The sequence below is a fragment of the Electrona antarctica genome (genome assembly GCF_951216825.1).
Source record: "Electrona antarctica genome assembly, chromosome: 13".
NCBI lineage: Eukaryota > Metazoa > Chordata > Actinopteri > Myctophiformes > Myctophidae > Electrona > Electrona antarctica.
In genome coordinates, this window is record NC_136794.1 from 28,184,435 (window position 1) to 28,211,848 (window position 27,414).

Genomic DNA, 27,414 nt, shown 5'->3' on the forward strand with positions numbered 1-27,414 from the left:
TAACCACACCAGAGGGTCACCATGCAACTACTTGCATACTTGCAACCATTATTCCTAATGGCAGTTGCATTGGTGTGGTTTGTTTTGTTGCAAGGAGTTGCAACTGGTGTGGTTTGGGCCTCATAATCAGATTTTTGGTGGGTTTGACTTACTTTTTCTGATCAAAACACACACATTTTCTCATGATAAACAGTCTCATCTTCATCTTTAATATGAAGGTTCAAAGTATTCCACATCTATATGTACACATATTTACACACAAGTGGCACATAGAAAATATTGGCACAAAACTGGCATGCAAAGGACTCATTGCCATTGAAGGCTGGACATGCACAAGCACATATTTCACAGGTTTGTATATAATGCTGGGTTAGAAATTCTTAGAATCAGCGAAGGCAACATGTGATGTTATTTTGGCTGTCAGATCATTAAAAATAAGTTTTTGTATTGAAAGCAAATATTGCCTGATGCAAAAGATAAGCTACGGCTCTAGCCCTTGACCGGTTCTAAAACAAAACTAACATTGACTGCACAGACTACACAAGGTAAAATGATTTACCTCTGTGAATCATGATGATTAACATGTTTCTTCCTGTCCACTGGCTTATGGTCTGCATGTGTGTGTGTGTGTGTGTGTGTGTGTGTGTGTGTGTGTGTTAGAGAGATACAGACAGCAGTGGTGGAAAGTAACCAAGTACATTTACTCAATTACTGTATTTATACCTTTTTGAGGTACTTCTACTTTACTGGAGTATTTCCATTTTTCTAATCTAATCTAACATCTTTAACATATTTCTACATTGATTGATACAATTATTTAAGTAAAAAAAATGAATACTTTTACCACCACTGACAGAGAGAAAAAGACAATGAGAGAGAGAGCGAGAGAGAGAGACAGAGAGACAGACAGAGAGAGAGACAGAGAGAGACAGACAGAGGACAGAGAGAGAGACAGAGAGAGAGACGGACAAAGAGAGAGAGACAGACAGACAGAGAGAGAGAGAGAGACGGACAAAGAGAGAGAGACAGAGGGGAAGTGACCAGCCTCCACTGTGTCTCGGGCCGTGAGCCTAAACAAATCATAAAGCCTTGAGAACAATAACACTGTAGTTGCAAACGCTGCACTTTCTCCCCCGGCCCCTCCTGACCGGAGGACCCGAGTCCTGGATGAGAAATGTGTCACCAGACAAATAGACACGTCAGAGAGCCCACCATGGCACGTGAATGGAAAACGTTGAATCGTTTTCTAACAGCGAGAAGAAGTGCTCCGTCTATGGAGCACGTGTCAGTAACATGTACAGTAAGTCTGAGGTCAGCTGACTTTCATGCGTTGTGTGTGTGCAGAGATTCTTCAGGGTAATTATGTTCTGCCCAATAAGGTTTCCGTTAAAGGGCGGTGTTTCCTTTCGCAGGGAACATCATCAGGTGTCTGCTCCATATCACAGCTGTCAGGCTGAAACCTTGTACTGTATGTCCAAAACCGTCCAAAAACCTTTCAGGATATTGTTGTTGTGTCGGGCAGAAACCTCCTCCGATCTTCACATTTTAACTTTTTGTTTCTTCCTAAATTAATGCTCTACTACTTGATACAGCGTCACACAAAAGCATAGAAAGTAGCAGATCCACAAGCTCGAAATGTGGCACGAAGCGACATGTTTTGATCTTGTAGATCTGCTGCTTGTGAATTTGAATCCTGACAAGTGACAGTTTTGGACGCATGCACTTAAACTATGTGAGCAAGGCCTTTGCATGTTTTCACCCCATTCCACAGCACATTTAGCAGACAGCAGGCATTGTTGGAGTGGCCTCTATTTGCATCGCTGGAAAATAATTAAAACTAAAATAGCACTACTTTCTTTTTTTCCCCAGAACATTTTCCTTTTTTTCGAGGAAATCTATTTTTCCCCTAAACAAAATGTTCCACCACCTCATATGAAAAAGCTGAACATTTTGTTTTGATTGTTGCCAAGCATTCTTGTCCGGGTTCATAGAGGTACTTTCCACACTAGTTTGGAAAGGAAGAGAAATCCATTTATGTTGGCCTGCGTTCCAAATGGAACATGTGTGTGCATTAAAGGGGTAGTTCACTCAAAATTACTTTGGGTGAACTACTGTATCAATTACACACCCCATGAATCCTTGAATTCATGGAGATTTATTTGTTTGTGCCTCATTCCTGAGCCAATCATTTGATGACCAGGTCATCGGTCAGTATAGACTCATTGGATGACCGGGTCATCGGTCAGTATAGACTCATTGGATGACCGGTAATCGGTCAGTATAGACTTGCCGGTCATCGAAGTATTGGCTCAGAAATGTGACAAATCTCCTTGGAATTAATGGATTCATGGGGTGTGAAATTGATAGATAGAAATATTTTGGGGTGAACTACTCCTTTAAACGACTTAAGCAGGGTCTTTTGACTGGCCTGAAATCCAAGGCTAGTTATCCACAACATAAAAAAAAATGTTATTGTTAATAACAATGTCACCTTTTAAAGTGGCCTATGTTATGTTTTTAGAAAAAACTGAACCAAAACGAGCTATATATTTCTTAATCAATTCACCCAAAAATATTATATTGACATACAAATAAATTGGCCTAAATCACATTGTCCTTTAATTTTCACTCTTGAGATAGGCCACTATACTACTGAGACGGGGACAGCATGATCCTTTTCAATACAGATATAGGTGATTTTACCAGAGGTTGCTGCAGTGTCATGAAGAGCTGATTTAGGGAAAAAATATCCATAATTTTAAGAAGGTGACGATGTGATGAATTACACTTGCATGAGGCTCTTAAATGGGTGTCATGTTCCAGCGTCAACCAGTAATGTGTCAGGAATGAGAAACACTCCCAAGTTATTTCATGTTGCAGTTATTTCTTCGACGTTGCTTACTATGAGTTATCTATCCAGCTACGGGGAGTAATCTTAGGTTTTCATAATCCCTTCCAGTGCTGCTACTCATCAGATACATGCTGAAATAAAAACAGGTTTTAACATTCCACACATCTTCACGTTTCTAGCATAATAACGACAGTTTATGTATAAAAATAAATACTATATATATTTACACATGTGTTCAATAAACACAAACATGGAATAATAAGGACTCACAAAATGTAACATCAACATTATAAAACTTGAAAGTCAGACAGAAAAAAAAACATTCTGGCTAGGGCAATGTTCTTCAAATCTTTCCTTATCGCCTAAAAATGTATGAAGCCCTTAAACTGACAAGTTCTAACCAGCCAAGACAAATTTCTAGGCTTACAGCTCCCCCCACCCCATCCCACCCGTGACATGGCCTAGAGGCAGCATTGCCATGTCTGCTTATTCTAAGCAAATTTGGGCTCATTTTTCAGTAAAGTCACTTTGTGACTTTGGTGGTAGTTGTGTGTTGCGATTTTTTGGGCTTGTCTCTAATGTGTTGTTGCTTATGGTATTTGGGCTTGTTTCCTAAATGTTGTTTAAATAGGTTCGAAAAACCATGTCATGGCGAAGACCCCCAAATTAATATGCATACAAGCCCCTCACAATATGGGCTTGTAAAATAATGTCAGTCACGATGGGACACATTGTGAGCTTGTAGATAGGCCATTTTCAAATAGCAGTGTGTGTGTGTGTGTGTGTGTGTGTGTGTGTGTGTGTGTGTGTGTGTGTGTGTGTGTGTGTGTGTGTGTGTGTGTGTGTGTGTGTGTGCGCGCTCATGTCACTTCTCCTCTTTCGTAGACCTGGTTGCTTGTTTCTCTCTCTGCAAGATCTGGCAACACTGCCTAGACAGAGGAACCCCAGTGGAGAGCTGTAACATTATACAGTAATGTTTATGATGTTTTATCCTTCAAAAGATCCACAGTGATAATGGCAGCGTTTTCCAAAGTCAAGTAAGTGCTCATTCTCCCGATAATCTACTTAAAAAGTTTTTGAGGGGCTGTCAGTCCATCGCTTGAAATCCCTTTTAAAACATTTTTTTTAAAAGGAAGACAAAACCGTCCAAACTGGTACTGTAGTCAAGTCCTGAAAACCTGGAGAACAGGAGGTGTATAGGAGCCAGCCGGTCCTGCCCGAGAGAGAGAGGGTGACTCCGGCAACATCAGACTTCCAAAGTTTGTCGTTGGTTAAGCGTTAAGTTGAGATGACCGCTGTGAGAGTGAGCAGACTGAATGTCAGTGCGTGGCTTTTGGAAAGCCCCGCGGCGCCACTGAGTGGCGAGGTGGTGGCGAAGATGGCCTCTGTTTGGTTCCAAGGCAGCGGGAGGTTACAGATATTCCCCTCGCAGCAGGCTGTACACACCTGGAGCAAAACACAGGAACAATCAATCAATCAAAATGTTAAGTGCATGTGTCCACTTGTCATTATGTTATGGCACTGCAATGTGACCGAGATCCTGTCCAGTAGTCTAAATCGTTGCTGTCAGCCAGACACCTCTTATCTCCATATGCTTTTTGTGTTTTTTACGTAAATTAACACCCTACTACTGGATCATACTACAGCGTCACACAAAAGTAGTAGATTTATCCCCAACAATATGTTTACAAGCACCAGTTTTGAGTAAAGCATTTGCCAATCAGGATTCATTTGGAATGTTCTTCCCATGACCTTGGACTGAGGGAGCAGGCCTTTAAAATCTAGGTTTAAAATAAACATGTCATAGTTTTACTAGCTGGACTGGACAAACATATATACTTTTCTTTCATTGTCTCCACCAGGCCTAAGGCATGGAGAGAGAGTATGTTTTGCACTCTGTCCGTGTGTGTGGGTGTCCATGTGTCCGTCTGTGAACAGCTAATCTCCGGCACCGTTGTCGATGCCAAATTTTGCACACACACTCCCTGGATGCCAACGATGAACCTCTGTCCCACTATTTCCAGGCCTGTTATAGCGCCACCAGGAGGTCGACTTTTGAAAAACACATTTTTTTATATTGCTCCAGATTCTGTCCAAAATTCCTGCAAATCATTACACAACATCTCTATAGTCATGTGTTCAAGACGGATCTGTTCGATATTTCATATTCCATCTTAATTGGCCAACATTGGCTTTTTGCCGATTGCAGGATTGGCCCGTTTTGAACAACAAGCCTCAAATCATGAACGCAGCATGCAATTTACGTGAAATCTTTCACAGACTTTCCTACTAGGCTGAGGAATATATCCCACCCTTTTCACATTGGCCTGTGAAAAGGGTGGATTTTTGCAAAACATGCCTCAAATCATCCAATTGCCATCCAAGGCATAAGAAGAAATGCCTTTTCAAATTGGCCTATTATATCTAGTTATTAGTTAGACTGTAGTGTGTTGTCTTTGTTGCCGATTATTTTATTACATTTTGAGCCATATCTTTCGCGGCGCCTAACCCCTTATGCCTAAACTTATTAAGCATTTTTTGCCATCTACGCACATCAACGCATTGTGTAAGTTTAGGCATAAGGGATAAGGCTGTTTGCGCACATGCGTGCATATAATTATGTTATCATTTTTATGTGCAGATTCTTCAGCATATAATAATGTTCTGCCCAAGGTTTCTGTGTAGCTTTTCCTTTCCATCACAAAAATGCTTGCTATGGGAACAACATCATGTCTCTGCTACTTTTATTACTTTTGTAACATTTTTGGACATACAGTAGGAGGTTTCCACCCGACATATGATTTGATTTTTTTATGATTTCTTTTTAATGATTTTTTTCACCCATAGGCCTATGCAGATTTAACCACTTTCACTTTAAAAGATAGCCGATCTAAACAAGCTCACAAAGCATTGCGCTGCAGCGCGTTGTGACCTTGTAGATCCGCTATCTTCCCTACTTCTACACATTTACTTGACAACAAAGTAGGGCATTAAATAACAAGACCTTCACACACCCATGAGGGGCACTCTTATCATCGTACATCATCATACTGTACTGTACATCAACTCATTCAATCACAATTTGGGACTAAAATAAATTATGATATATGAACATTTTTCTTCCCGGTGTATCGCCAACTTGTTACTGAGAGTTGTGAATTGAAAGCCTAGTACAGTATTTATACACAACATATCAATGTTTGTGTTAGGGAATTTGTCGTATGTCTATTTGCTCAGACACTATGACGTAAAATTATCCATTCATTGTAATTTAATGTTTGTGTAGGACGAAGTTTGTGGACGGACACTAAAAGCTGGATATAGGAGGCCGTCAAAAAAAAAAGAAAAAAAAGAAAGTTGAATGACAATGACAATAATTATGTATTATATGCATGGTAAATAAAGCGGACACCGCTGATTCCTTGTTGCCATTTGACAATAATCGTTTTGCATCAGGTCTTTAGTTCCCACTTCCCAGGCTCTAAAGCCCATCTTGAGCTCTTGGACTGACGTTCTGATCTGCAGCCTGTAATTTCCTTCCTCCGTCCGTCCATAGTGAAGACTAGACACACATGTTTCAGCGAGGATTACAGTGACAGTGTCCAAGAAGAAACCCCCAGTTAATACCCCGTCTTCATCTTATCTGCTCTGAGCGCTTTGAAGGATCTGAAGGATTAACTAAACTGCCTGTTTAAGTGGTGCTGAAAGAGACTGGTGGGCACATCTTTACCCCGCATTAGTGTACTGTACTGTACTGTAGTGTTCCCGTATCTGTGTGGAGTAGGCGACCGGAAGCAGTTTGGAGTCTATTAATTCCAATGGAGGAGTGAAAGTGAACACAACTTCGGAACGATTCTTTAGCCCCATGGTCAATGAACAAAATCGTCACAAGTCACATAATCTTCCCAATATTTTCATACTGAAATGGCTTTTTTCAGAGAGACAAATCAGGAGAAAATCTATTATATTATCGACCTTTCTCTTTTTCAGCAAGCAACACACTCTCGCGGGATCTAGCACCAGTAAACATGCTACGTTTGCGAGATCTGCCTCTAGACAGCGCCCACTTAGGATTTAGTGTACCATTTCACCTCTAGTGGCTCCAATTGTGGCTGTATATTTGCTGATCCCGATGCCCCACCCCCGACACAAATTAGATAGATAGGTGCTTTATTCTTTATTAATTTTGATCATTCTGTCATACTTGATAATAGATGGGTTCAGAGATTGCTGACAATTGAGGGAAGACGTCGCGTAATTATCTTCTGAATAGGGCAATACCTGCTCAGTATTCCAGTGCTGGTAGGCAGCAGGCTCAGGATGGGTACCGCAACTGCACAATAGATAGCAATGGAAAAACAAACTCTCTTGTTTGCCTTTCTCTCTTTAATCATGGAAACAATGGTAACTATTATTATTATACTTATTATTATCGCGTCTCTGTCGGGTAGAAATGTATGTCTAAAACTGTTTAAAAAATGTCAGGATTCAAATTCAAAAATAGAAAAGACAGCAGATCGACAAGCTCGAGCTTGTGCTACTTTGTGTCACTGTGTGACGGTGTAGTGTGACGGTGTAGGGCGTTCATTTACGAAAAAGACAAAAACGTTACTTAAAATACAGAGATGGGAGGTTTCTGCCCGACAGCAACAGTATTATAATAATTATTAGTAATGCTATAATAATAACTATCATGAATCTCTATTGTTGAATGTTAGCTGTAACTTGGTACCAAGTTCTTCTCTGTTCTACATAAGCTGTGGTAATGAAGAAGTCTTTTCCCCCTCCAGCATATTGTGGAACAGGATCTCCTAAAAAAACATAAGCTTTCTGCTGAGGGAAACTCACACCACCACAACCAAACAGGTTGACCTCCCGCCAGACCACTAACACCAAAGACGCCGACCTCCTGTGTGCAGTGTGCACTGACCTTTGGGTAATGCTATATTGTCAGATGGTACATCTACACTCAAATTCAGTAACTTTGCCTTTTTGAGTGGTGCAACCACTCCTATAGACAGCTATGTGTGTCCCTGGGTCGGTCTGTCTGTCTGTCCAAGCACGGAAATAGCGTTTGTTTACCACCAAGTGTCACTGTTGCACAGCCTAACACACAGACAGGCCAGGGAGGAGGGCTTGCACAGTACAGCACTTCAGACACCTCACTTCAGACACCCCGCACTCTCTCTCTCTCTCTGAGTGTGGATCTGCTACTTTTGTATGCAACGCTGTAGTGTAGTATGATCAAGTATGGCGTTAAATTACAAAAAATAAATACAAAAAGTTAAGATATGGGATAAGAGGTTTCTGCCCAGATAATATGTAAATTGAACTCTGGCGAGCATTGATTGGTCTACTCTGCTCACCTGGTTTCCTTCATGGTCCATGTGAGTGCACCCTGTGTAGAGACAGTCCTCCAGTGCGACGCAACGTTTTGTCACCGACACGCTGTCCCCCTCCATGTCCATCTTGTGGCGCGTGTAGCAATACCTGGCATCTGGAAAGGAAAACACAAAATGTTCTCTAGAGCAGTGGTTCTCAACCAGTGGGTCCGGGGACCACCAGTGGTCCCTGAGGGGGTTCCAGGTGGGCCCCAGCTAAATGATGGGAGAGTTGGTAACCAAATGGACCCTTATTAGATCTTTAAGTCTTGAGTGTGTAAAATGAATTTGATGCTCTCAGGAGTTAAGTTATTGTTAAACATCTGCATTACTTCATTTACAAGAAGTCTACTATACACAATCAGAGAATGTTTGCATGTTGTCTCTAATGGTACGTACCACATCAATAGTCAATACAGCATGGAATTGTGGACAAAATCGTATTCAACCATTCAAACAAAATATTCGTAGTTTTGGGTGGCTCAAATGCCCAATAAAGAATGGGCCTATAAAGGCCATGTACTGTATTTTTCTGTCCCTTTTTTTTCTCCTATTTGTCAGTTTATTATATTTGCTTATTATTTGAGTACAAAAAGGAAGGGCAATTCAACTTGAACCTTTTTGAATATTAGCTATTTATTGTATGTATTAGGCCTACTGTTGTTATCATTTCATGGATCTTGTTCCCTGATTATGGCTTCTTATGCGTCTGTGAGCTACCTGTTTATGGTAGTGTGTGTATTTCCTTTTGTGTGTGTGTGTATTTCCTTGTGTGTGTATTTCCTTTTGTGTTGGACACACACACACACACACACACACACACACACACACACACACACACACACACACACACACACACACACACACACACACACACACACACACACACACACACACACACACACACACACACACACACACACACACACACACACACACACACACACACACACACACACAATATAAATTCACCTCTAACACAATCCTTATGAGATTGAAACTTGACACAAAGAATGTTAATTTGATGCTAAGCTCCTAGTAAGCAGGGCCTTTTCATCTCAAATCGGGCATGAGCTGAGCTTTTTTGCTACATAATATCATCTACACAATTCTATATCCGATGAATATGACTTTTGTCATGTACCGTTGAAACCTGAGGGAAATGTACCGTTGAAACCTTAGGGAAATGCCGCTCATTGCATTGCAAACGTTACAGGGCAAACATTCCAAATTTTTTTGGTCAAGCCCCCGTATCTCTGACAATCTAAGAGTGTGTTTTTCAAAACAAAGAATGTGCTTTTCTTTATGAGCCAAGGCCAAGGAATACTCCGTCATTAAAGAGGAACTGTAAATCTCGCCCGACAGCAGTGGTCACGACAGGCTGACTTTGGGCTGGCGCGTTTTTATCAGGACAGCTATTTATGAGCTAAACATGTCCACAGCTGGTGAAATATGTACAGGTACAGAGACCTCCACAGAATAAACAGTGTGTGCATGAATTTACAGCGGCTCATGAAGGCAAAGAATGCCATATCTAAATACAAGAAGACAAGTACTTGAGAGGCGAGGAAGAACAGAAAACACTATTGGATCCCAATTGGATGGAGTTGGCTCTGTACTCCCCCCCCCCCCCCCCCCAACAGCAAATCTCTTCACCAAAAATAGCAGATCTACAAGCTTGTGGATCTGCTATTTTTGGCTAATGTTTCCCCCCCAGAATATGGATGGTGGGTCGTTTAACTTCATAAGAGTTGAACGACCCCACATTAATCACTTGAACTCTAGCATCCCTGTTATTATGGGTGTGGGTAAAACATTTTTTAATGAACACTTTTTTTTTCATTTTGTCCAATTTGTATGGTGGTAGAGTATGTTAATACAATATAACTTATACAGTAGGCTATAACTTTACTATTTATTTTACATCTTTTAAATTATTTTCTTATTGCCTGTCGTGTTTCTTTTATATCTATTCCTCTGTACCTTGTATATGGACCCGAGTCCGCTAATAAAGATTGAATTGAATAATACAATCTGTATGTTATACAATATAACTTATTGGTGTATTTTGTCTCCCTGCTCTTCTATTGAGACATTTAGAATAGATCATGTCAAAGGTCATGTCTCACCTAGACACAGGATCCGATATGAATTTTGACCTGATGGTCAAGATAAAATGTATCCCCTGAGCAAGCAGGCAGGCTCTATTAGCTCAAAGGTAAAACAAAATAAACCAAAATAAAAGTTCAAATCCGGGTTAGAAGAGGAAAGTTGCATAGTGCAGCTTTAAGATGGATGTTATTTAGCCAACGCTAGTCTTCATTACCTCGCGGGCAGTACAGGTCGGGCGCCCAGCGGTTGCACTCGTAGTTGTCGGGCGCGTCTTCACAGGTGAAGCACTTGAACCCGCCAGGGAACGGAGTGGCTGCGGAAAGAAACAACATTTTTAAACGTATTAATCAGCATATCAAAAATAAATTCAGCAAATTAAAATTCCTTAGAAGCCAGGAAAACTGGGAGCGCATTCATTCACAAGAGGAAGGGGTTTGGGTTTCGTAGCATTGGGCCTCATGGGCATCTCGCCAGCAAACCTTTTAAAATGATCCGGATGAAAAGTACAGTAAATCCAAAACAACAACCCTCTTTCACAAAGTACACTGGAATGTATGTACTGTAGCCTACAAGGGATTATTTTAATGCCATTCCGTCTTTTGATTTGCTGAAATGTTACGGCTTTATATCCTGTACGAGAAATTATGGTGGTGATGGTGATAACTATGCCCTGGTCCACAGATTTATGATTGACTGATTTAATACTTAGTCATAAATGTAAACAGCACGTGGTACAGTCAGATATAAATGATAAAAGGATAATGGATTGTTTCCATTGTGGTCCTACAGTGTGAATTCAATTCATCAACATAGCATTACAAAAAAAGAAAAAACATAATACATGGCATCAATACAAACACTATATGTACAAAGGAGAAAAGGGAAAAACGGTGTCAGTGAATGAAACCTCCTTCTGATGCAGGGAAAGATTAGACTAGATTTATTTATCGATTCTGACATTTTCAATCTATGAGAGTCTAAGGTCTCATTACCCATGGTTCTTAGGATTTACCTCTCGGACCTACGTAGAGATGCTCTCAACATGTACAAATGCAAAATCTAAGGTGCTTACCCGGCTGCCCCACTTCTCAGGTCGGCATGCGCCCTGCGTTTAAAACCTGTAGGTTCGTAGTTTTCAATTAAAAAAATGTTTTGATCCACTCTGTCTCGGAAATTCAGAATCTGTCATCCATCTTGGATCTCTCATCGATTGTAACTGCGCAACAGTCAGGGTTGAGCAGCCAGTTGCACTCATTTGGGGAGACGAGGAGAGATCAAAGATGGATGACAGATTCCGAGACAGAGTGGATCAAAACACTTTTTTTATTGAAAACTACGGACCTACGGGTTTTAAACGCAGGGCGCAAGCCGACCTGAGAAGTGGGACAGCCGGGTAAGCACCTTAGATTTTGCATTTGTACATGTTGAGAGCAATTATAGGTCCGGGAGGAAAGTCCTAAGAACCATGGTTAATGAGACCTTACAGTACGTTTTAACAGCGGGCGACAGACAGACGAATTTTCCGGAAGTGCATTATTTGTCTATGGGACCCGACGACTAACGGCGATAGCAGGCGAATAGGCGATGGTCGAAAAGTGGGCGGAGCACCACGCCCAAAAAGATACAAATAATTCATATTTTCGGGCGTTTGGCCCACTGTTAAAGCGTACTGTTAGACTCTCTATCATTTCTGAATTTCTGACATTTTACTGTTAAATACTGTACTACGGGTTATCTACGAGAGTCTAAATCTTAAACTAGGAATTTACATTTACCTCCCCTCGTGGTCTACTGATTGATGTTTTTCAGGCCAGTTTTGAAAGAAACCAGAGTTTCACATCCTTTAAAGCAGTGATTCTCAAACCATTTTGGCTCAGGTCGACCCTGTAAATAACATTTTCATCCCCCCCTGAATTATTTTGTTACTTTACAGCACCTTACATAAATTTATGTCATATTACGCTGTGTAAATATGTAAATCTTTCCTCCTTAAGATACAGTATGTCATGAGGTGAACTTGAGAAATTAGGGAGGACAGATTGTAAATAACTTTATTTAACTTTGTCTAACCACAGTATCTGGGTGGAACATTCACCAAAAAATAGCAGATCTACAGGTTTTGGTGAAGAGATTGGATTTAGATTAAAAAAAATAATGCATAGTAAGAATGCAAGGATGCAAGTATTGAGGGTCTGCACCAAACTGAAGTGAAGTGTCAAAGATTATCAAATAGTTCTGTGGCACCCCTGGACTTGCGTCACAGCACACACTTTGATAAACCCTGCTTTTGCATGGTGTCTAGATGGTGGGGCATTCCACATTTTGGTGGCAGAGTAGCCGAATGATAATTTCCCCATGTCTGTTCTATATATTAATTCGGGCGGCAGTACCAGATTGCAGAGTGCTGCTGCCTTCATTACACACTGGCCTCATCTCCTCTACTACTATGCAAAGGGCCCCAAGAGATGGAAATTGTCCATGGATGGTGACCATCTGCCAGGATCAAACGTTTGACGCTGTTAGTCTTTCCAATTTCGCACCATTACATTAATCTGATTGGCCCCTCTCTCTTCCACAGCACACACCCTCCTGCCCCCCTGTGACAGCTGTGGGTCTGCGGGTCACACAAACTTTCTTTCAGGCCCACAAAAGCCTGCCAATCAGGTTTGATCCTGCCTTGGCCAGACGGTGACCTCGTCCCTTTACCTCCCAGGAACTTCTGGCTCGTGGCTTCGCGTGTTGCCAGATCTTGCGAGAGAAATAAGCAACCGGGTCTAGGAAAACAAGCCCAAAAGAGTCTTGTTCCAAAGTCTCGAAATAAAATATGGAATATTTGGAAGAGTTTTGAAACATTCAAACTGCACAAATCTGGCACAAGGGCCCATTCATTTGGGGGTCCACATGAAAATATTTCAGAACCACTGGTTTAAATAATAATTAAAACAATTTGAAACAAAGCCCCAAAAAAACGAAACCCACAAATATTTACAAGCAACTTCACAGAAAAAAAGCCCAAAGTCGCTTATACTAATAACATGGCAACCCCCCCCCCACACACTCCTCCTCCAGACAACAAATAAGTGAAAGTTACACAAACACTAGACTCTGTACACACAAACATGGACAGTAACAAAGTACATTTACTTGAGTACTGTAAATTATTTGAGTATCTGTAATCTTACTTGATAATTTGTTTTTTGGGAATACTTTCACTCCACTACATTTCAAAAGGAAGTATTAACCTATGTTATGCTTATACTAACCTACTTAAACTCTATTTGAATAATAGCTAAAACAGCTCACAATGTGTCACATTGCATTACGCTTGTAGATCTTTTTCCTGTTTTTTCTTTTACATTTCTGGAAAATGAAAGGACAGATATGTACAGTACACATGACGAAGGCCACAGATCAAAATGTTGACAAATGTTCATACATATTTTTGGGAGCAATAAGAGTCTTAATTTAAGACGTGCGCGTACCTTCTCTACAATATACACAAACAGACCACACACATTCACGCGCAGAAAGGCACGCACACATGCACGCCAACACACACGCGCGCCCACACACCCACAAATCCCCACTGGCAAGACCAGAAGGGTGGCCTCTGGACTGCTATGGATATCTCCCAGAGAACCCCTGAAAGCCAAACCTGATACCAAGAATTCCACCCTTTGTTTCATGAAAGATCTTAAGTGAGTTTCTTACTGGACTATGTGGGGTCTGCCCGCTCGGTTCTGAAGGCCAAGGTTGCTGACCTCAAACATGCCTTCATTCCAGGAGAGAGTTGTGTTGCTTCAGTCACTTACCACGCATGTCACAAACTGTCACACTTGGAAAAGCGTGTATCTTACACAAAGATCAGCTTATCAGACAGTAGAAAAACATGTTTTTAGACAGATACAGGCTTTGTTTTTTGTTATACGGTACAAAATGCATTGGTATTAGTGGAACCAATGTGATGTCTTACTGTACCACTCGTCCCGTTTACATTTCTGACTAATACAATATTCAATCAATCAATCATAACACATACCTGGGGTCCGGGGACCCCCAGGTTTCCTTGAGCGGGTTACCAGCTAAATGATTGAAGTCCAAATGGACCCTTAACCGTTTCCGTCCATCCGACGTGGCCACACGTCCTAGGGAATCCAATCGAGGGATACATTGGACGTGTGTACACGTCCTAGCGCATCCTCAATGATATCAGGCGAGGGGAGAATATTCTGAATTTCTTTCCTTTTTTAAATTTTTCAGTCGGACTCTCGGCCACCGTACTTCGCGCTCTACGGTCATATTAGCTTCCCGTTGACTTAGCTGTTAGCGCGGCAGAAAGAATGCCTCGTCTCTCCTAATCCAGGGCGCTCTCCGTGGTTTTGATCTGATGGATATACTAAGTGCTTCATTTCTGACTTCAACATGCCTCTCGTTCAAAATATGAACGCTTTGGAGCTTCTAGCGATATAATAGAATCGAGACCACGGTAAGCTAGATTTAAGCCTTTCTACATATTTGTACTTTTGTACTACTTTTGTTATGTTCTTCCGTAAATTAACGCCCTACTTGATCACACTACAGCGTCACACAAAAGTACCAAAAGTAGCAGATCTCCAAGCTCTTGTAGATCTGCCACTTTTGCCATTTTTGAATTTGAATCCTCAAAAGTAACAGTTTTGGACATACAGTATGAGTTTTCCACCCGACAGAGACCATACAATGTAGGGGTTATGTGGTTATCACCCTGGATTGTACTGCTCTGGCCAATTGAACCACGGTATTTATTATTGCGGGAGCAAACAAGCAAGAAAGAATACAGGCCCCCGTTTGCCACAAACCCGTTCTGTGGGGCTGACAGTCACGACACCGTTCTGATTCCAAGCCACTGAAAAGGCAGAGAGAGAGAGAGAGCGCGAGAGAGCGAGAGCGAGAGGATTTAGTGGAAATCTGCTTGAGAAGGAACATGATCTAATTGACACTGGGGTCCAATTAGAGACCGGGGGTCCATGTCGGAACATTCCATCCGAGTCACGGGGGGACAGTCAGGGGTACAACAATAAATTATCTCTCAGCTATGGGGTCTGACGGTCATCACATTACCACTGCACCGCCTAGCCCAGTGGTTCTCAAATCTACAAGATCACTTGTAGTCACTTCGCGCCACGAGCTTAAACATGTGCTGCAAAAATGATCCGATATGTACAGCGCTCTCCGGCACCGTCGTCTCTCCGGTCACTGGAGGCCAGAGCAGAACCTCTGCCCCAAATGTTTGACATGGGCCTGTTATAGCACCACATTACTTTTATTACTTTTACATTTATTTTACATTACTCCAATTGATTTTGTGCAAACATAGTTATTTGTGCACTACAAAAACTTTTTTTTAAACCATGTCCTTCCTACTTATCATTGGGGACATAAGAGAGGCCTGGTGCTGTGGGCGGGGCTGAGGGGGCGGGACGGGACGGCGGGATGGGGGGGGGGGGGTCACAAGGCAAAGGAACACGGGGTGAGGTTAACCCCGTAATGGTTGGCTATGCATGGATCCACATGAACACATACCACAGAACTTCAAAGACCTGGCCCGGGATGGGTGTGTGTGTGTGTGTGTGTGTGTGTGTGTGTGTGTGTGTGTGTGTGTCACACACACACTCATGTGATGGAGAGATAGCCTACGTCTGTGTGTGTTTGTGTGTCTCTGTGCTTTACGGACATGCGTGTGTAAGAGAGAGGGAGAGACAAGAGAGAGTTATTGTCTGTGTCTGTCTGTGTGTGCGTGCGTGTAAGTGCGTGCCTGCTTGAGTGTGTTTGCACTGCTGGAGGGGAGGGGACATAATACTACAGACAGTTGCTCCACCAGCTGTGTGTGCGTGTGTGTGTGTGTGTGTGTGTGTGTGTGTGTGTGTGTGTGTGTGTGTGTGTGTGTCTCTAACCCCGCACTAAAGCCACTCCAGCCCCTCCAGTCTATTTAACAGACCACAGAGGAGCCCCATTATATCTCCAGCAGGCCACGGCTATTAATGCTGTGTAGTGTAAGCAGTGTAATCATATCATAAGCAAAGCCAGAGTGTGAGAGGAATGACGGATAGATGACACGGTGGATGGAGTGACCCCTCTCTCCCTCCCCGTGGGGCCATTAGCTGTAGCGCTGCAATAACAGAGGCCGTCTAATGAAAGCTTTTACAAGAGGATGAGGGTTCTTGCGGTCGGTCGTCTAGCCTCGCTTTACGGCTTCACCGGGGACCAGACACCAGATACAAAGAGAGAGAGAATGACGCCGAGTCGTGGGTTTAACAACTGCAGCTGACATGGTTGCCCTGACCATCTCGCTCTCTATATCGCTGCTGCTGTCGGGCAGAAACCTCTTATCTCCATATTCTAACTTGTTGTGTATTTTTGTAAAAATAACGCCCTACTTGATCATACTACATTGTCAAACAAAAACATCAAAAGTAGCAAATCTACAGGCTCGAAATGCAAAGTGACTACTAGTACTCACCGATACCGAGTACAGATACAAGTACTTTATTTGTGTTGAGTAACCACTTATTTTACCCCCTTTTTCTCATATATAGTCAGTTGTCATTTATGCTTGTAGATCGGCTGTTTTTGGCAATTTGCTGCAGTGTTGGGCTAGACTTGCTCCCGTTGCATTTGTTCAGCCTAGTGTCAATTGGATGATTTGGTACTCGGGCCAGAGTATCGGGGCCGGTTCCGAGTACCAGTACTTGAGGGTGGTATCGGCCCGAGTAACCGATACCAGTATCGGTACAACTCTACTTTTTTTTTTTTATCCTGAAAAGTAACCGTTTAGGAGATATGAGGTTTCCACCCGACAGATACGACTGTGAACCAGCATAGGCGGCGGGTGAGCCTGATGTTTTTGGAAGGGTAAAACTTCCAACTAGTATACAGCGCCAGGATGAACGGACTGACCATAGGCTAATTGAATCAGACCACTTAACTGTATGAATGATTATCTGTGCAAATCAGCTGGAGAATGTGCACGGGAAGCTCTGACTCTCTGCCCGTCCGCCTGTCTGCCTGTCCTTCCCTCATTAATCTTCAGTCTGTCTTTTTGTGTGGATTGGGAGGGTTAATGGAATTACTACTACAACCACGGAACAAATCTAAACATCTAACATCTAAACTAAGCCTTCTTTTTTTAAGATATTTTGGGGGGTTTTCTGCCTTTATTGATAGTACACAGTAGAGAGAGAGACAGGAAACATGGAGAGAGACAGGGAGTGACCCACAGGAAAGGTCATCGGGCTTGGGACTTCAACCCGCGACTCACTATCAGGCTGCATTAGAGCCTACTGTATATATACTGTGGTATGTGCCTTAATCACTATAGGCCAGCAGCACCCCAGGTTGGAATTTTAACCTGCAACTAGAAGTACATCTTCCAAAAAAAGGCTTTGAAATGTCTCTTCCGTTCAAGTCTGCTGTGGTTCACCCTGGGCACTGATCACAGGTGGCACCGGCTGCTGCTTCCTGCCTGGCCGGCAGCCCAACGACACCCTGCCTAAACCTGTGCTTCTGAACTTCACATCAACTCCCATCAAGCACTTATGTTTGTCTGATAAGCACTTGTGTTTTGTTGGATCGATCGCGCCTAAGCATTTATTCGGCACACTGCCAAATAAACAGCTAATTACAGCCCCACGGGCGTCGTTCAGGTTGCTGGCAAACATGCCACCTTTAAAGGAAAGCCAGATTGTTTGGTTTTATTGCGTCTTATTGTGTGTATAATTTAATCCATGTTCAATTTGTGTATATAACCATGTCTTGGTATACACATTTATGACAAAGTTATCTTTCCATCTCACCAGTCACCACAATCCATACATTTATTTTTTTGTACATACAATTTCTTTAGGGCGATGTGGCCCCAAATATGCTCCCCGTACCGTCCGTTACAGCTCAACAGTAGACATTTTGGCACTCACGCAGCCAGGGGACTCGGCTTTGAGTCCCGGGCTGGACATGACATTTACACATTGCAGATTTTAAGACCCTTTTAAAAAATAGCAAGCTCTACAAGCTCACAATGTGTCACATTGTATATCTTTGCCTAAAATGACATGCCCAAAATAGGTTTGAAAGCATAAATGCTTACTCAGGCCAGGGTGGGACAATCTCAACTCTGCTCTATATGTAAAATATCTTGAGACAATGTGTTGTGATTTAGAACTATAATAATAATCATAACTATAATAAAAATGTTATTGAATTTAACATTTATTTAATGTAAAGTGGTTAAATCGCCTCCTTTGCTGGAGGGTTTATTCAGTATGCTTTTTTTTTGCCCTTGAAGTGAAGAACACCCACTGACCATGGAGATACATGTAACGGTGTATGAACAACAGACACGCACACACACACGTGATGGATGAGGTGGGATTCAATTTGCACATGCAGCCCCATAGACACACAATGGCTGCTTTATAGTCCGCTCACATCTATGACGGCACTGAAGCTCATTTCCCAAAGTGATCCCCAGCCTTAAGGAAGTGCCTCGTCGTTCCTCATAATTACCCTTCACTTAATTCTCTCCAAGAACACCTCCCTCCCTCTTGGGGAACCCTTTGTTTACATTTACCCATGTACAACACTGTACTTCCTAGAATGCATTTCTTCAGTACAAATCTGCATCTTATCCAGAGCGACTTATGCGAGATCGGCATAAGGCAAGCAGAGTAGCATGCCATGAACCCTAGTAAATAAACAACTAGGTAAACAGTCACATTAACCTATCAAGAGCTGCTGAGGCCAATTCTACAAATGCCTTCTAAATCAGTAGTTCTCACAAAATATATATACTGTATAGGGTTAAGACCTGAGGCCGATTGTAAATCAGTTCTCGTCACACTTTCAAGATTTTTCAAAAATATTGAAAAATAGCAGATGTACAAGCTTAGCCTGGGAACCAGACATATCTGCCACTGCAAAAAAAGCTATATTAGTCTGGCCATGCCAGGCTAGTACAAGTTTGCATATCTGCTTCTATAGCTTGTATATCTGCTATTTATGAATAGTCAACGCAAGGAAATATCTAAAATGACACCGATGCTTTCTCGTTAAGTGGTTCAGGAAGACACTGGCAGGACCCATTCCAGTGCCAGCCATGAGGGTACTGCTGTTGGTTCTATAATCCACTTTCTTCAGGAGAGACCACTGTCCCTGTGCTACTGTGTCTGGTACTCACTGGAGGGGTGGATGTAGATGATGTCCTGCTCCGTGAAGTCCCTGGACTGGGCGGTCTTCATCCAGTCAGATATGAAGGTCAGCAGTAGGACCCAGGCCACTGCAGGCCAGGGCTCCATTGCTGGCTGCTGCGGCCTCACACATGCAGCTTCCACACACACTACAGGATACCTGTTATAGGGGGGAGAGGGGGGGGGGGGGGGGGGGGAAGAGAGAGAGAGAGAGAGAGAGAGAGAGAGAGAGCATGGTGTGAGACATCTGTCATAACTGAAATATTTGTATTAGCGCCTTGGATTTAACCACTTAACCACTTTAACCAAAGCAATAGTTCACTCCCAAAAACGACGTATTTTCTATCAATTACACACCCCATGAAGCCTTGAATTCATGGAGATTGTTTTGTATTTGTGGCATTCCTAAGCCAAAAATGTGATGACAGAGTCATCGGTCAGTAGGAGACTCCGTAGGATACTCAGGAATGCACCAAAAACTAAAACAATCTCCATGAATTCATGGCTTCATGGGGTGTGTAATTGATAGAAAATAAGTCATTATCTTTTTGTTTATCCTTTAAACCTTCTTGTCACAGCTGTTGAATGAAATCCTACTGGCTGACCTACCAGTGAGGAGCCCCCACCGGGAGGACGTAGAGCCTCCGTCCTACTGGCTGACCTAACAGTGAGGAGCCCCCACCGGGAGGACGTAGAGCCTCCGTCCTACTCCTCCCGCCCAAAACTCCATGGTGTACAGCGTAGGAGTACAGCGACAAATATCACCCTCGCAGCCCTGGCGTCCCTCCCCTGAACAAGGGGCTAATTGTGTTCATATAGATGCTCGACAAAGCCGGGTGAGATGCGGTGGATTCGAACCCCGGACATTCAGCAAAAATATCAGAGCCATAAGCCCACAACACGTCACATTAGTGTGAGGCGTTGTGAGCTTGTAGATCGGCTATGTTTGGCGAAGAGATTTTATGTATAGGGAAAACAGGAGGGGGCCAAACATAGATCCCCCACAGGAGCCCCGGCCACTGAAATATATAGGGTAGAGTTTCAGTGGTTTAAGTCCAAATGGGCTGGATTATAAAAGGCCATGTTCTGGACGGCCAGCAGACAAGGACTCAGCATTGTTGTTGGTCATTAATTATCTCAAGCATTGTTGGTCATTAATTATCCCAGTGTCAAGCGTTTCCCAATTAGATCAATGTCATCGCCTCGGAGTACATAATGCATCACTGTCCCTTCCCCCCCACCCACTCTGCTCCAGCTCCGTCTTTGTGCAATCATACAGAGTAACATACCAATATCTAGACAACGACGTCAAAACATTATTTATTTATTTTATTTCATTTGGGGGGGAGGGGTCACACATGACCGTAAAGTGCCAATAAGAAATTAAATGAAAAGATAGATAGCCGCCAAAAACAGAACAACAGTATCTATACAACTGTCCTGCACTATGCAGGAAAAACAAACACTGCACTAATACTATACAGAAAAACAAGTTACAGACCATTACTGCATCAAAACCAATCACCAAACTATACTACAAAATATGGTTGGCCAAATTGTCAAATTTTACCTAAGAAATTAAGAGGCAAACATTTTGGAAAATAGCAGATCTACATGCTCACAATGCCTCGCAACTGTAAGGCTCAACGAGTACTGCCTGCCCTCAACTCCTGTCAGGGTGAGGGGTCCCCAGTTCAAATATGATTATTTTGGGAGGTCCTCCTCAGTTAAAATTTGGAAATGGGGGGGGGGGGGGGGGGGGGGGGGTTTCAAATATAAATATTATGCAGGGTCGCTGCCTGAAAAGGTTGAGAACCACTGTTCTAAACAACAAGGTCTCCGAAGCGAACAGTGAACCACACAGAGGAAGCAGAACAGGATGGCACTGAATAAAAAGACGCCCAACAAGTGATAACAAAATAATTACATGAATTCCAAGATGTGAAGTGGAGCATTACGGCGGCTCAGATAGGATGCCGTGGGTTTGCATTCACAAAAACTCAAACAACATGCTTTCCCAAAATGTGCTCTCCGTTATAGCTCATAATATTGTCCAATCTGAATTGTATGCAAGTATGTGAATACAATATAACTTATACAATTGGGGTGGTTGTATTTGGACTCCCTGCTCTTTTATCGAGACATTTAGATAGTGTCAAAGGTTGTGTCTCACCTACACAAAAGGATCCGACACGAATTTTGGCCCGATGGTCTAGATTCAACTTTAGCTGAGAAGAAGTCAGCACTTGCACAGGAAACCGCCGGGTTCAAATCCGAGATAGAAGAGGAAAGTTACTGTACAAACAGTAGTGGTAGTGCCACTTTAAGCTATAACAGTAAAAATGTACGTGCGCTCAGCCTCACACCCGGGTTCGAGTCCCAGGTAGGATATAAAGATATGGCTAGCAGTTGGAACTACAGTTTGTCCTCTCCAAAAAGAAATAAAAGACGAGCATTTGGCATTTGCACAAATTGCCCTAAATTTTCCATGGCCATCCAACTCCAAAACCGTCACATTTTTTCCAGTGAAATCTCTCCACTGAGGGACAAACAGGCACAGTAAATCACCACAAATATTTAGTTAAAGTGAATATTTGACAGCCTGACAGAATGTGTCTGGTAGGCAGCCAACAGAGCAATGAATGTGTCATGATCACAGCCAAGGTAACAGTCTGACCGAGATTTAGAGACATACTCACTAGACCAAAAATATCAAAACGTATCAAATGCCAGGCCCAGGCTGATGAAACACAAACAGGATGCACACACAAGAATGGCACTCGCACGGATTTAAAATAAAGTTCCCCTGCTAAAGCAGTTAAGACCTGAGGCCGATTCTACGGTTCTCAAACCTTTTCATGTCAAGGACCCCCAAAATTATATGTATTTGGCCAAAATATTTTGGTCCAGCAACCCCCAGAAGCAACAATTTTAGTTAAAAATGTTCTTTCAAAAACATATACAGTATATTAAAAGATTTGCAAACATAGCAGCTACATACTCAAAGCTCGCAGCGTGGCACAAAGTGACATACTGTGATGAGCTTGTACTGTATATCTGCTATTTTTGTAATAGTCAAAGTATAGTCACTAAGTGCCACGCTGTGAGCTTGTATATCTGCTATTTTTTTAATAGCCAAAGTAGAGAATGAGACAGATGCTTTCCCAGTGCTAATGGCTTAAGATACCCATTGTGAATATATATATATATAAACGTCTGTCACAGCATGTGCAAATCAAAGCAGAGTACACAAGCTTTGCCTCCTCGACAAAACAAGCAAAATAATTTGTCAACGAAAACAAAGAGCAAAACAAGCGCTTTAAGATATTCTCACCATTCCCGAGGGGAAATCTTGATGATCCATCTAAACATTTAAAGACTTCTGAGTCAAAGAGTCTCCACTGTCCCATATTGGACGGACAGTGTCCTCAGCAGCAAATGGTAGAATGGTGAGACAGTGTGCATTCAGGACAGCTAGCTAGCCTCCCCTGGCACGACCATGGGAAGAGACAGGGGCCTCTGTCCCACAGGCCAAAAAAGTGCAGCCTGGAATAGGCCTCTGACTGAGACCAGCCTCGTCCATCACCCCGCGGGTAAAGTAAGGCCAGGCTCTGGTTAACACATTAAAACCGGAGGCCGATTCTACAAATGCCTTCTGAATCAGTAGTGGTCCGATTTAGAAGTTGCCTTCTAAATCAAACATTTCGTGCGGCAAGGACCCCCAAAATGATATGTATTTGGCCGCAGGCCTCCCCATCTGAAAATGTTTTCTGCCAGGGACGTCCACGGAAGAGAAGATGTGTGTTAATTCTTTTAGAAAATTTAAAATAAATAAAACAAATAGCAGATGTAGGCCTGGCTATAAACTGGCAGCATGGTGCTGTGAGATTGTATTTTTGCTATTTTTGAGAACCACTGTTCAAAACCACTGTTTTTTCCAAGAGTTTACTGAAAAACATATGTTACTGTATACAGTAGATTCAAAAAAATCAAACACATTACACAGATGCTTTCCTGGTTTGAATGGGTTAATTGTGCTCGCCACAAACCCCGGTGAGAACATTGGCCCATTCCGTCAACGAGCCTCTGACAGGGATACACAGTCAGGCGCGTCTGGCAGCAAGGACAAGGACAAGCTTTGACACTATTTTGGAAAAATGGGATCCGCTCGTCCATTTGTCACATGCACTTGACTCGGGCCCTTTGTGAGCATCGCAACCAGCACAGCAAGACGCAGCGAGGAACCCTGGTGAAATCTCAATCGTTCCTTGTGCTACCGTTGGGAGGTAAACAACACAGTGCACCACTGCACAAAGAACCTATCTAAACATTCCTTTGAGGTTCACACTCAGTTCAGTTTCTCCTGGCAAAAACCTGATACCCACACTTATAAGTCGAACGGATACTTATTGGCATTAACGTGGGATTTGCAAAGCCGAAGCTCACACAGGGTAATTTTAGGATTAGGTCTCAAGAGAGTGCTGCTGCTGACCCAAGATGAGGAGTGAGAATTTACTAAAGAACAAAGAAAGAGCTCCATATCGTTGTTGTGGAGCAGAAACCTCTTCTCTCCGTACGGTTTGTGTCTTTTCGTGAATTACCGCCCTACTTGATCATACTACAGCGTCACACAAAAGCATCATAAGTAGCATGTCCATAAACTCAAAACTCTGCTACTTTTGAATATGAATCCTGAAAAGTAACAGTTTTGGATGTGGGGTTTCCACCCGACAGAGATGAAATCCTTGTGTTAAAAAACGCTGTAAGACTGGCCCTTTAGTTAGCAAGCGATTGTTATATTTGAGGTTTTAAACTGCCAACTGTTTTCAACGACTGCAGTGGGAATGTGTTATTGTAATCAAGCAAACAGAATAAAACAGTACAAATCTGTTGTTCACTTGTTCATTTTTTTCCCACCGACATCGACACTTGCGGGCAGATTCTTTGGTGGATTAACATTGTTTACAAACAAAGGCATGAGGGCATTACAGGCCAACACTTCTGAAAGGTACATTTTTATCTCCAGGTGTGGGAAGGGTGACACACTGCTTGGTTTTCAGTGGACCAAAACAAAAACATCCCTAATGTTCCGTTACATTCATACTGGATTTCTTTCTGCTTATGATCACAATACTTCTCATACGCTACAGATTCAAAGTAGCCTACTGAAGTAGTAGTAGTAGTAGTAGTAGTTTGATTGATTTATTGAATACTTTATAATATAAACAGTTTACAAATAGTACAGTGGTACGATTATAGAATGGTGCTAAAAAGGATAAGATAAAAAAGCACTATAGGGGCTTGTTTCTACTGTGGTCCTGTGTATTCAATTAATTGATATACAACCAGTAAGACTCCCTGAGGGCGAGGTTGCGTGCATACATCCGCCTGGGTGACGGCAGACTGCTGGGCGAGCACTGGCGCTTTGGTATGGGGGGTCAGATCAACATATGGAATGAATTCTGTACTGGCCATATTATATAAATAAACTGGCAGCGGGAGCACAGGGTTTGATGAGGTCTGGCCATATATGGAGCGTGACTTGAGTGTACAGGGTTTGATAAGGTCAGATCAACATATGGAATGTCAGAACAGGTCAGCTCCATTTATGGAGATCTAAGGGTGGCAGATGGGGCAGTGCCCAGGTAGGGCCGGGCCTTAATTTTCGAGCCTGTTGAGAACTGGCCTGTTGAGTGCAGCCGGCTGCTGGGCACGGCTGCACTAATAACTTTGGGGCAGGCCTGTCTAATCTGTGACCTACGGTCGCAATAATAAACAATACATCATCAACACTAGAACATGTGTATGTGTAATGTTAACAGCTGTGTTGGGGGGGGGGGGGGGGGGGGGGTGTTGTTCTGGTGACTTTACAAGGACCAGTCAAATTGCAGGTGCTCTTTTATGGCAGATTTGGTGTTGTGCCTGTGTGTGTCTTTTATGTTATTGAAGTAGATTGAGAGGTACATGGGTGTCTCTGTATTGCGTATCTTGAAGACCTAGCATAATGAGCAGGGGTTAGGTGAGTAGTGGTAAGAGAAGTAGTGGTAGTCGTCGTAGTTTGGCACCGATGCATGTTTGTCTTGTCAAACAGTAAGACAGAAATTTTGATTGGTTGATTGGAGGATGAATGTAATTGCAAAAGCAAAACATTGCCGTGCTTATGATCCCTTGTTTTAATCGGTTTTAGCAGCACAGCCCTCCTGTGCCAGAACGTAATATTATGTTTTTATTCAAAGAATATATATTTTTAATTAATTCATTTTTTTGTATTTTGTTTATTTTTTTTCTTTCTGTCCAACAGGTGGCACTGAATGTGTCAATGCCTTTTTGCATCAGATTGATTCAAAAACATGGTCGATAAAAGCCAATTAACACATGGTCAGCAAAGTTAACACCTACATCTAATTAAAATGCAAACCCACTGGCCATGACATCAGCAGCAACAACAACAACATATGAACAGTCTGAGGAGTCATGGACATGGTCTCTTGTAACATACTGTTGACCTTCTGCACAATGCACCGTGGAACTGTGTTACTGTGCTGGACTGCATTGAGTTTCCTCTGGCAGATCCTTATCATAATCACAGGCAAAGGTCTCTACAATGTATTCCTTCAGGGTTGAAGAGCATGGGGCTGCCAGGTCTGCTTATTATAAGAGACTTTGGCCTTGCTTGTAATTTGTAAATAAGTTGCAGCGAGATTTTGGGCAAGTTTCTAAAATGTAGTTGCCTCATGTTGTTTAAACCAGTGGTTCTTAAATATTTTCATTGCAAGGACCCCCAGATAAATATGACACCAGCCCCCCCCAATCGAACCTGAAAATATTTTGTGGCAGGGACCTCTGTACCAGATTTGGGTTGTTAAAATATGGGGGGACCGTTTCCCGTTTCCTGTCACCATAGGGTAGAAAGCCCACAGGCTAGAAAGTGAAAGCTTGCAGTAAAGAGGAAAAATGTATGACATACATTTGGTCTCTGTTGGGAGTCGCATTGGATTTATGTGTATTAATTAGCCTTGACTTATTACCTCCTTTTATGTCTGGAAACCCTGAGATGTGGCTGTGATTATATTGGGGTCTCAGTTGAAGATAATTAGCTTGATAGGGCATTCATATATGAAGTCAAATTCACTACCCTGCATTTCCAAGTGCTATCAGACTAAATTAATGTCACCTCTTGGGACCCAACCAATGAGTTAGTAGCCTGTGGCAACCCCTCATTTAGACTGGAGGTCCATTCTAAAAATGCCTTCGAAATAAGTTTTCTTATTATGTTTTTTTAAACCACGTACATTTCCCTGGCTCTGTTTTAGGACCACATCTCCCTATATGCAGCATGACTAAAAGTGGATTTTAAAAGTATTATAGTATTCACTTGGATGCAATAAGCTGTTATCATGGTTGTAGAATCTACGCACAGTGTGGGGGTTTTGAAAATGAAGCCAATCTGATCGCCATCTCTGGTGCTCACAAACAGGAACCCTTCTTCCACATCGGTGGTTGGAAGAATTTTAGAAGATAAAAAAGAGGCCACAGACTCGCTGGAGAACTCCAGGAGGTGGATGTGTGCTTTCTGAGAGCCAGTCTAACCTCTGCCATCCTCCTTTCAAGCGAGGAGAATAGAGAGAAAAGAGCAGATTCTATAAGCGGAGAGGGACTAGAGGACATCCCAACAGACACTCTATTGACAGACACACGGGGCTTCGGTTTCAATGGTACAGGTGTACCAACAAGAGCCCGGCGTCATGTCAGGGGCACATCATGTCATGTGTGCCCCGTCAACAACATGATGGGTAACTCAACCTTTTTTAATTTCAAGGACCCCCCCTGAGCAGCCCGCAGTTAGATC

General features: G+C 42.6%; 1 protein-coding gene across 2 annotated transcripts in view; it reads right to left on the minus strand.

The window, feature by feature from the left end:
* Nucleotides 1-3,302: 3,302 nt before the first annotated feature.
* The window catches only part of lypd6 (LY6/PLAUR domain containing 6), a 44,147-nt gene continuing 20,035 nt past the window's right edge, over nt 3,303-27,414 (minus strand). For both annotated transcript variants that reach the window (XM_079517903.1, XM_079517904.1), the window contains exons 2-5: nt 19,556-19,725; nt 10,559-10,657; nt 8,218-8,348; nt 3,303-4,297 (exon numbers count right to left, since the gene is read on the minus strand). In XM_079517903.1, coding sequence (XP_079374029.1) covers nt 4,130-4,297; nt 8,218-8,348; nt 10,559-10,657; nt 19,556-19,673 — 516 coding nt within the window. In that variant the 5' untranslated portion in view covers nt 19,674-19,725 and the 3' untranslated portion in view covers nt 3,303-4,129. The remainder of the gene's footprint in view (nt 4,298-8,217; nt 8,349-10,558; nt 10,658-19,555; nt 19,726-27,414) is intronic.